The sequence below is a fragment of the Mirounga angustirostris genome, unplaced genomic scaffold (assembly GCF_029215605.1).
Source record: "Mirounga angustirostris isolate CCGP_5_RB_7025 unplaced genomic scaffold, mMirAng1.0.hap1 SCAF_16, whole genome shotgun sequence".
Taxonomy (NCBI): domain Eukaryota; kingdom Metazoa; phylum Chordata; class Mammalia; order Carnivora; family Phocidae; genus Mirounga; species Mirounga angustirostris.
Window position 1 is genome coordinate 59,998,426 of NW_026991724.1, and position 10,550 is coordinate 60,008,975.

General features: G+C 55.6%; 1 protein-coding gene across 9 annotated transcripts; it reads left to right on the plus strand.

The window, feature by feature from the left end:
* Positions 1-4,913: 4,913 nt before the first annotated feature.
* On the plus strand, positions 4,914-10,487 carry LOC135361469 (zinc finger protein 324A-like). 9 transcript variants are annotated; one of them, XM_064580243.1, is made up of 7 exons: positions 4,914-5,353; positions 5,479-5,639; positions 5,894-6,000; positions 6,828-7,164; positions 7,292-7,408; positions 7,542-7,697; positions 7,922-10,487. In XM_064580243.1, exons 4-7 carry the CDS (start codon positions 6,834-6,836, stop codon positions 9,373-9,375), a joined length of 2,058 nt encoding a protein of 685 aa, XP_064436313.1. In that variant the 5' UTR covers positions 4,914-5,353; positions 5,479-5,639; positions 5,894-6,000; positions 6,828-6,833; the 3' UTR covers positions 9,376-10,487. The 9 variants fall into 9 exon arrangements, with proteins under 9 accessions (XP_064436313.1, XP_064436314.1, XP_064436312.1 ...); XM_064580244.1 differs by lacking the exon at positions 5,479-5,639; XM_064580242.1 differs by lacking the exon at positions 5,894-6,000 and having other exon boundaries at positions 4,915-5,353.
* Positions 10,488-10,550: the final 63 nt, after the last annotated feature.

The window sequence follows — 10,550 nt, forward strand, 5'->3', positions numbered from 1 at the left end:
GGGCGCCTGGGTGGCTCAGTTGGTTAAGCGACTGCCTTCAGCTCAGGTCATGATCCTGGAGTCCCAGGATCGAGTCCCGCATCGGGCTCCCTGCTCGGCAGGGAGTCTGCTTCTCCCTCTGACCCTCCCCTCTCTCATGTGCTCTCTCTCATTCTCTCTCTCTCAAATAAATAAAAAAAAATAAAATCTTAAAAAAAAAAAAGAATGGATCCCTCTGAGCTAGGATGGAGTGTGAGAGGATGCTGGTGGCTAGAGGCACTTTCTGACTCCCAGGTCTGGAGGGCTGTAACACTGTTAGGGGTGTGGCCCAAGACAGGTGTGGGGTTTTCCACAAGTCACAGAGGTGCCCAACATTAATGCAAGGCAGCCTGGGCCGGGAGCTGAATGTTGATACTCCCCAAAACCCCACACTGTGCATTCTGAGTCCAGTACTTTAGATATGAAGAAACTAAAATCACAGACAGGGGACCTCGGGGCCCAAGATCACACAGGTTAGTCAGAGGAACCCAGCTGCAAACTCAGGTCACCCTGACCTACCTTGGGCCTAAGCTCTGACTCCTCTTCCTCCATGTTGCATTTTTTTTAAAAGATTCTATTTATTTATTTGAGAGAGAGGAAGAGTGGGAAAGGGAGCCCAACATGGGATTTGATCCCAGGACCCCAAGATCATGACTTGAGCTGAAGTCAGATACTTAACTGACTGAGGCACCCAGGTGTGCCCCTCCATGTTGCATTCTGCATCCAGCTGGACATGTGCATAGATTTTATGCAAGTTTGAAGCATGTGGGTTTGGAAACACCAGATACAGAAGAATTACTAACATCTCATTTGATGCTGCCAATTTGAAACAGTGTAGACCTTTCTCTCACAGAGTTGGGAGGGAATAATTCTTCCATCTCCCTAGCTGTGGACTGTGAGGCCTGTAAGAACGTATCCCCTGGTGGGCGCCTGGGTGGCTCTGTTGGCTAAGCAACTGCCTTCGGCTCAGGTCATGATCCTGGAGTCCCGGGATCGAGTCCCGCATCGGGCTCCCTGCTCGGCAGGGAGTCTGCTTCTCCCTCTGACCCTCCCCCCTCTCATGTGCTCTCTGTCTCTCTCATTCTCTCTGTCTCAAATAAATAAATAAATACAATCTTTAAAAAAAAAAAAACGTATCCCCTGCTAAGAGGCTTGCCTGTATTTCGCAAAAGATCCCACTTGCACTGTTTGATTGTACACAAGTATGCTCCCTTGTCAAAGTGTAACCAAACTCAGGGGGTTCATGGCTTCGGGCACATTAAATTGAACACAACCCAAGGAAGTGTTAAAGAACTTTTAATTACTTGTTCCTAGCAAGTAAGGAACGAGGGAGATGGCTCTCAAAGCACTGTCTCCCAGTGGGGTTAGTACACGTAGCTTTTTTTTCCTTTTAATTTGAGAGAGCGAGCGCAGGAGTGAGGGGAGGAGCAGAGAGAGAGAGGGACAAGTGGACTCCCTGCTGAGCATGGAGCCTGATGCAGGACTCAGTCCCACAACCCTGAGATCATGACCTGAGCCAAGATCAGGAGTCAGACGCTTAACCGATTGAGCCACCCAGGCCCTACGAAACTTTTATTCAGTGTATTAGGGTGTGGGGACAGGGAGCTTGCATATACATTAAGGAACTTATACATATTATATTAGTTAGGCACTTTGGTTCAATTGTGTCTTGGTTTGCTGTCTTGATGGGGCAAATTACTCCATTTGGGTTTGTTGTGTCTTTTTAAACACTGGACACTCCAGAATGTCCTTCCATTCTCCTTTTCTCTCCTGATTCCCAGCCCAACTTCTGTGGCCTCATCTCTCGCCCTTTCCCCTCATCTCTCATCTCTTTCTCTCAGGTCCTCCAATACCAGACTCCCCTTAATGTGCCCTGACTTGGTCACATGCCTTTGAAATGTCTTGTTAACATGCTATTTGATGACGGCCATTTGTTTTTTCTAAGGGGTTGCAGTCCAGGTATAACCAGTGCCAAGACCTGCTACCCAGCATGGTGTTCCCCTGTCACCAGAGGCTAAGGCTGTACCAAATCTCCCAAACAGATAAGTGAGCAAGAGACCTACCATGTCACTTTGTACTCACACCGCACAGGGTCCCCCAGTCTAGGCTATTGAGGCACTCAGTGAACCTAATTCCTGTCCCCTTGGCAGTGACTCCATGGACTCCATCCTGGCTGTGTCCAATTTGCACTCGGTTAACTGGCATTTCTCTGTTTTTCAGTTGTTAGCATGGAGCAGAGGAAGAAGAGGTGTCATATGACCAGAAAGATTACCATTATGAAATATACCCAGAGCCTTTTCCCTACAAAGACATATACTAGTAGGAGTAAAGCTGCTAGAGCCATTTCCAGCTGGGTGAAGGACATTGCTCTCATTCCAGGTCCCTCTAGCCTTCTCTCACCTAAGTGAGAGAGGTCATAGTCAACAGGGCCTAGGCCTTCTCGGGAATACATTGAGAATGCTGTAGCCAGGGCAGGCAGTTGGGGTCAGGAAATAAAGGAAACTGCAGCAGTGGAGATGTGCTTCTGAGACATAGTTCCACTAAAGACTGAGATTTCATTGGAAGATTTAGTGTGCTCCTCTCCCTCTCACCCTTTACACCACATCAGTGGAGTTCCAGTGTAACAACAGTGGGTTACAGCTAAAGGAGATGCAAGACACGGACTGTCTCTGAAGAAGAATACTTACCAGAGCACAAAGTCTAGCGAAAGAGACAAAAACTAGGGCACCAGAGGAATTTGAAGCCCCTAGCATCCATAGCTACAGCAAACAATAAGTACAGCCCTACTCCTATCCATATTATCATAAACCTCCCACAAACCTCCTGTTTACCTTAGTTCCTGTTACCAAACATATGTCTGGCTTTCAATAGCAAATGACAAGGCATGTCAAAAGGCAAGAAAAAACACAGTCTGAGGACACACAAAGCAGTCACAGTGATAATCATACGACACAATGATCACTTATGACACAGAGATTGGAACTATCAGACAGGATGTAAAATAACCATGATTAAGAAAGATGTTAAGGGCTCTAGTGGAAGAAGTAGACAAAATGCAAAAATAGATGGATAATGTAAGCAGAGAGATGGAAAATCTAAGGAAAGATAAAAAAAAATTAAGGCTAGAAAGAAAAAACACTAGTAGTAATGAAGAGTGCCTTCAATGGGCTCATCAGTAGGCTCAGCCCAGCCAAGGAAGGGATCGGAGCTCAGCACAATTCAGCACAATGCAGGTGTTTACTACTATCTGTTTTACAGATGAAGACACAGGGTTCACAGAGGTCCAAAAGGTTGGTTAGGGTCCAACCACGTACCCCACACAAGTCCCCATGACGCCCCACCCCGCAGTGCAATCTTGTTCAGGGGCTATCACAGCCAGCGGTATGGAGCTATTTTGTGTACAGAGGAAGTTGCCATTTTTATTTCATTTCCAATTCATTAAATTATGAATTTATCAAACAATTAGCATTTCTCTAAATATTAGGCAATCAAGATCCCTCTAGTCTAATTACACATTATAGGGATAATTTTAAAATAAGAAGTTTTTAAGAAATTAAGTGTCTCGGGGTGCCTGGGTGGCTCAGTCATTAAGTGTCTGCCTTCGGCTCAGGTCATGATCCCAGGCACCTGGAATCGAGCCCCGCATTGGGCTCCCTGCTCAGCGGGAAGCCTGCTTCTCCCTCTCCCACTCCCCCTGCTTGTGTTCCTGCTCTTGCTATCTCTCTGTCAAATAAATAAAATCTTAAAAAAAAAAAAAAAGGAATTAAGTGTCTCCATTCAGTGCTTGAAATATTAATGTCTCTAAGCTTTTGATTAAATCACAAGTTTAATGTTAGATTTTCTTAAATGCTTTCAAAGTGAGCAATATTTACACACGAATATTCCAAAATTGATGTGCTCTCGTGCATCTCGAGGATTTACATTCTAAGGACAGTTATGGCTGAGATAGGTGCATATATAAGGAGGGAGGAAGGGAGGAAGGCAGGCAGAAAGAATGAACGAACTTGACACAATTAATTCCATATTTCCTTAAAACAGTGGGTAACATGCACTGGGTAACATTATTGTACCACCTATGTATGAAGATTAAGGGCCCTGAAAAACCAGAAACCGTCACCGTGGAGCAACAAAGGGAAACTCTTATTCTCTGCCAGCGGTCGTCCGAGTGCATTGAGACTGCCTTCTTCTGGCTTTTATGTGTGACAGACACTCAGGTTGTCCCAGGGAAAAAGGACGAAGGAGTCGATACCGTGATGTGCCAGCAACACCTAGACGACCCAAGACAAGCCAATCTGGGAAAGTACGTTGTGCGCGGTCCGCTTTAGCAAGGAAAACAGGTGGTTTAGGGACGTCTCAGAGAACAATTCAGACTCCAGAGAACTTGAAGCTGGGGGCTTGCACCTCTTGGTGTAGGGGCTGCAAAACTGATGTCAACCCTTCACAGGCCACAAAGAGGCCAAACCCGAGCACAGGCCTCCAGAGGTGGAGCTGGGGTCGGCACTCCCGGGCTCGCTCCCAAAGCGACACCCGTCTGAGCCCGCCCCTCCCGCTGGGCTTTGTCCTTGAAGCCCCAGGCTAGGGTCGCCTCCAGGGACGTCAGCGGTTTCCGCTTCTGCGAGCCCAGCGTTGAGCCTCGGGGCCGCCTGGGCGCAGGCCGGGGTCCCAGGGCCCCGAGCGCAGGACGCCCAGCCAGGCGACTCCCCACCTCAGGCGCACCGGCCCCCGAAAGCGCGGGCGCGCCCGCGGGACTCCGTTTCCCAGCGCGCTGCGCGGAGCCGCCTGGCCGTTGCCACGGATGTCGGAAAGGGCTCCGCCCGCTCGGCCGCAGAGCGGGCGGGAACTACGCTTCCCAGAAGGCGCCGCGCGTGCGTCCGCGGCGCGCACTGGGCCAATGAGGGCTCGCGGGGGCTGGACTTCCGGCGTCCGGGACTGTCACTTTGCTGCGGGGCGTGGGGCCACACCGGTGTTGGGGACTGGAGCGCGGCGGGTCCGGGTCGGCCTTCCAGGAGCCTTGGAGACCCGAGGCGAGGGCCGCGACGAGGGCACGAGCGGAGGGCCGCTAGGCGCACGCCGTGGTCGCGGGCGACGGTCGCGCCCCCCGAGCCTCGGTTTCTCCGGGTGTAGCCTGGGCCGCCCTGCGGGCTGTGGGGCGGTGCCCCGCGTCACGTGCTCTCCGACCCCCGGGCGGCAGGGGAGACGGCGTCCTGGGCGTCTGTGCCCTAGTCGGACGGAGAGACTGAGGCCCGGAGCCGGGACGTCCGCGTATCCGTCGCTTTCTGCGCGTCCCCAAGTACAGGTTCTGATGGCGACCGCGGCGCTGACGGACCCGGCGCAGGTGAGAGAGGAAGCGTAAGACCCCCTCCCCCGCCAGCCACCTAGATCCCTCCGGGAGGGACCCGAATCTCGGCTCAGGGAGCGGCTTGACCCGAACGTCTTGTCTCCCCTCTCGGTTCGTCCTAGGCCCCGGGGTTCACGCCAGTGGAGCGTGCACGTGTGAGATCCCCGCTTCGGGCAGCCAAGGGAGTGAGGTGTAGAAGGAAGTTCCAAGCGGAGGGTCCCGCACGTGCAAAAGCTGGGAGGGGAGACGGAGCCTAGGTGCTTCGGGAACCGAGCTTCCGCACGTGAGCACGGGAGAGGAGTTGTGTCGGGAGCCGTGGGAGGATTCGAACAGAGACTGGACGTGCTTTAAGTTAGGGTTTTTAAAAGTATCCCACGGTTTGCTTGGCGGAGAAATGACGCAGAGCGGGGGTGGCCGTGTGCAGGGGCCGGGCGCTGCCACAGCCCGGGTGGCCGAAGACGGCACCTGCGGCACACTGGGACTGGGCCAGTGGAGATGGGGAAAGTGGTTGGATTCTGGAGAGATCTGATGTCTCAGGTGCGGCGTGGGAGCGAGTGGCCCGAGTGGAGCACAGTCCCAAGGTGTTTGGCCTGAGCACCCAGAAGAACAGAACTGCTGAATTTGAAGGGAAAGCAGGCTTCAGAGTAAGATCAGGGAATCTGTGCTGTCCCGGAGTGGAGGTATCACGTGGACCTGGACTTGCAGATGTCCAAGGACACAGTCCTGATACTCTGAGCCAGCAGGGCCTGGGAATCACATTGAGGAGGAAGGAATCTTATGGACTCAGCCAGGGATGGGTAGCACTCCAGGGATGTGAAGACAGGCTGGTAGCCCCTGGGGCTCTGGGAGTAAGTCAGGTGGCCTAAGGGAAGGTTTTGGCCAGGGAAATGGGGGGAGGGGTGGGCGTGGTTATGGAGGGAGGAGGAAATTGGCTGCCTGTGTGCTCACCAGATCCTTGGGCCCCCTCCTGTAGTGATGGAGGGGATCAGCCAGCCAGTCCTTCATGCTGGAGGAGCAGCCTTGGGATGTCAGGCAAGTTCAGCAGAAGGGGGCGTCCCTCCAGGCCTGGGCAGGTCCTGGTGGGTCCACAGCTGGGACTTGTACAACTGCTCGTTACAGGAACAGTTAAGGGCGTGTCTGGGGAGGGTCAGTTTGTGCAGAACGTGTGGGCACCTGGGCCTGCCCTTGGGGTGGCGGCCATCTGAAGGCCATGAGCTTGCTCTGGCTGCCTTGTGTGAGTGGCCAGTGGGGAGCCCAAGGAGGCATCTGTGCCCTGGACAGGTAGGGTGTAGGGGAGAGGAGGGAAATTTCGTCTGCAGAGTTGCAGAGCCTGGGGGAGGACGGGGTGAGGGGGAGGAAGGTAAGCCTCTGAGGGACATGGAGAAGGGTAGCCTTTGGGACAGGGAGGGGGGTCCTGGGTCGTAGAGCCATAGCTCAGATCGTGTCCATCTTCCCCTGCCCGCTGTTGTAGGGCCTGATGGCCTTCGAGGATGTGGCCGTGTACTTCTCCCACGAGGAGTGGGAGCTCCTGGACACAGCCCAGAGGGCCTTGTACTGCCACGTGATGCTGGAGAACTTCGCACTTGTGGCCTCGCTGGGTAAGGCCCTGGGTTTTCCACGGGAAGCTCAGCTGTTGCCAGCACTAACCCCGTATCTCCTGTTGGCCTATGAGCAGCCTCACACCAGCTGGCTGGTGTCCCTGTGCCGCTGTGGTGCCTCTGTGTTCAGCCTGGGCCCCTTTCATCTGCTGCTGCCAACACGGTTCTCCTCACAGGGATTCTCCTCACAGGGGCCATTGCACTTTTCCTGTGAGTCCTGCCCTGTGGTGTGGTCTTCTTGGGTGCACGGATGACACCATCTGTGTCCCATAAAGTCCTGACTCCTGCCCTCTGTTGTGCTGGGCCTGGGCCCTCACTTGCTTGTCTTTTCTCACAGGGCTCTCTGCCTCACGACCCCGGGTAGTCGTCCAGCTTGAGCGTGGAGAGGAGCCCTGGGTTCTCGGTGGGACAGTTGCAACACCAGCCAGGACTGCTCACAGGAAGCCCAGCCCTGGTGAGTGGGGACTCAGAGGGTGTGAGCTTGGGCCCACCAGTGGCCAGGCTTCTGTCCCCCGTTCCCTGCCTTCCTGGACACTGTCATCTCCTGCCTCCCACCTGACTCCTTCCCGTTCTCCTTCTATCATCAGCGCCTCCTGGAGGCTCTGGCCTTGGCTTGCCCACCAAGGGGGAGCTCCCGTGGGACCCCATTCCAGGCACCGGGCACAGCCTTTACCAGGACGCTCCTGGTCCTGCTTTCATGGAGGTGACCATGCTAGGGGAGAGGCAGCAGGGAAGCAGAGTTCGTGAGTAAAGCCTGTAGCGGCAGGTAGCCATCGTGTAAGGAGCAAAAGCAGGCTGGAGGAGTCCCCCGAGACAGAAGTGAATGACATACACTGGTCTGGCTGCTGCTTTTCTCCCCAGCTCGCACACCCAGTCCTTGGCATCCCCTTTGTCTGACCACTAGGCCTGCTCCGGCCATCCCCTCTCGGCCAGCATGACCCAGGGTCTACCATTTCTGTGCCTTCAGGTTCCCGTCATCTGGCATACGACAGGGTTGTTCCAGGAGAAGCAGAACTGCCAGGGGCCTTCCATGATGGCTCCCCTCCAGCACCTCCGAGGGTCCTCCCCTTCGCTGGCATCTGTGAGCGTGGGAAAAGCCTGGACGGCTGGTGGGGCACCTCCCCCTCTCAGGAGAAAAAACCCACAGGGGTGTCTGTAATCTACTGGGAACGGCTCCTGCTAGGTCCTGGCAGTGGGGAGGCCAGTGTCAGTCTGCGGCTGACCTCCCCACTGAGGATGGCCGAGGACAACCCACCTAGGGAGAAGGCCTTTGTGACCCGCCCCATGCCAGGCAAGCAGCTAAGGGCATGTGGGGGCCAGAAGCCATATGGGCGGGAGGCACCTGGAAGCGCTTTCCCCCAAATTCCAGAATTTGAGTCTGGTCTCACCTCCGGGGAAGGAGGAAAGAGTCCAGCTAGCCACAAGCCTCATGGACTCCCTGCTGGCCAGGAGCCCCCAACCTGGGGTCAGCTGGGCAAGGCCCTCCACACAGGCCCTGGCCTCCTTCCCGGGGAGAAGCCCTTCGAATGCAGGGCGTGCAACAAAGTGTTCGTGAAGAGCTCGGACCTGCTCAAGCACCTGCGCACGCACACCGGAGAGCGGCCGTATGAATGCCCGCAGTGCGGCAAGGCCTTCAGCCAGACGTCGCACCTGACGCAGCACCAGCGCATCCACAGTGGTGAGACGCCCTACGCGTGCCCGGCCTGTGGCAAGGCCTTCCGGCATAGCTCCTCGCTGGTGAGGCACCAGCGCATACACACAGCCGAGAAGTCCTTCCGCTGCAGTGAGTGTGGCAAGGCCTTCAGCCACGGCTCCAACCTCAGCCAGCACCGCAAGATCCACGCAGGCGGGCGGCCCTACGCGTGTGCCCAGTGTGGCCGCCGTTTCTGCCGCAACTCACACCTCATTCAGCATGAGCGCACCCACACGGGTGAGAAGCCGTATACTTGTGCCCTTTGTGGTGCCGCCTTCAGCCAGGGTTCCTCACTCTTCAAGCACCAGCGTGTGCACACAGGCGAGAAGCCTTTCGCCTGCGCACAGTGTGGCCGCGCCTTCAGCCACAGCTCTAACCTCACGCAGCATCAGCTGCTGCACACGGGCGAGCGGCCCTTCCGCTGCGGGGACTGCGGGAAGGCTTTTGCCAAGGGCGCGGTGTTGCTCAGCCACCGACGCATCCACACCGGTGAGAAGCCCTTTGTATGCGCACATTGTGGCCGCGCCTTCCGCGAGCGCCCGGCCCTCTTCCACCACCAGAGGATCCACACGGGAGAGAAACCTGTGCGCAGACCCCGGCGTGGGGCAGGCCTGACCCCCCAGGCCAGGCCTTCTTCGGTGGGGTCATCAGAGGGCTCACTGGGGAGGGAAGCGGGGTCCACTCCTGCCTCAGGTCCAGCCGCAGTTTCGAAGCCTGCTGAAGCCTGAGTTCACAGCTCCAACCTTCCCCGGCTTGTCGTAAAACACCCGCGTTCCCTGCATATCCACGTTTTGGAGAAGACCCGTGTGTGCACTGTGGTTCCATCTGCACATGGTGACGATATTTGCCATTTCAGCCACGGCTCACTCCAACCCTAAGTGGTCAGGCTGCAGAAGTAGCAGGGGGATATTCTCCCCATTTGGATGCTGGGACTTTGGCAGGGCAGAGACTTGGCAATAGAGTGCCATTTCATGCCTATGATGACTGTGGGTGCTCAGGTGAGGAGGGGAACTGCTGGAATGCTGGAGAGGCAGTCCTAGAAGTTTCCCCTGTCCATGCACAAACTGGCCGCCAGGCCGACCCTCAGGATATTCTTCCAAGACCTCACTTCCTCCAAGGCCTCCTGGGAGCGGACCCAGTGGGTAGGAGGTCATGTGGGGGTCTGGTGTTGACCTTGGGCTCTGTCTTAGCATCCACCTCTGGGGAAAAGAACAGACGAGAGAGGGAGAGAGATCCAGGCCTACAGAGGGATTCTGACAGGCAGGATCTTGCCAAGGGCCAACATGTGCCAGTTGCCAGCCCTGTGAGGCGGCCGCTGTTACTGCTATCCCCACTTCTCAGATGAGGAAACGGAGGCAGAGAGAGGCGATGTGAGTTGTACACAGCAGAGCCAGGACTCGAATCCAGGCCACAGGCCCAGCATCCAGACAGCTCACCAGTCTGCCCCCAGGCTCTGGCAGCTGTGCTCGGGTCTGCCAGTGTGAGAGCTGGGTGATGCCAGGCCTGGCCGCCCGCACATGGCAGTCCCACAGTGGGTGGGCCAAGTAGAGGTGGAGGTCCCTGGGGTGGGGAGAGGGAGACAGACATCAAGAATGATGGCTCTTGAGCCGTGCTCTTTCATTTGGTTTCTCACCCAAGCCTCAGCATTGGCCACGTCCCGTTGTTACCAAAGGTACCGCTGCAGGAGCCTTTATATCCCCCCTGCCCTGACGAGAGGTGATCATAACAACAGGTTTGGAGGAGACCACATGGGGCTCCTTGGTTCTCCCTGTGGCCCTCAGCAGACCAGGGCCCATCCTGACCTCAGTCCTCACACCCAGGGATGTTAGTGGTCTCTTTACTTGGGAACAAAAAAGAAAGAGCAAAAATTAGAAGTTGGAATGGATGCACATTGTGTAAATCC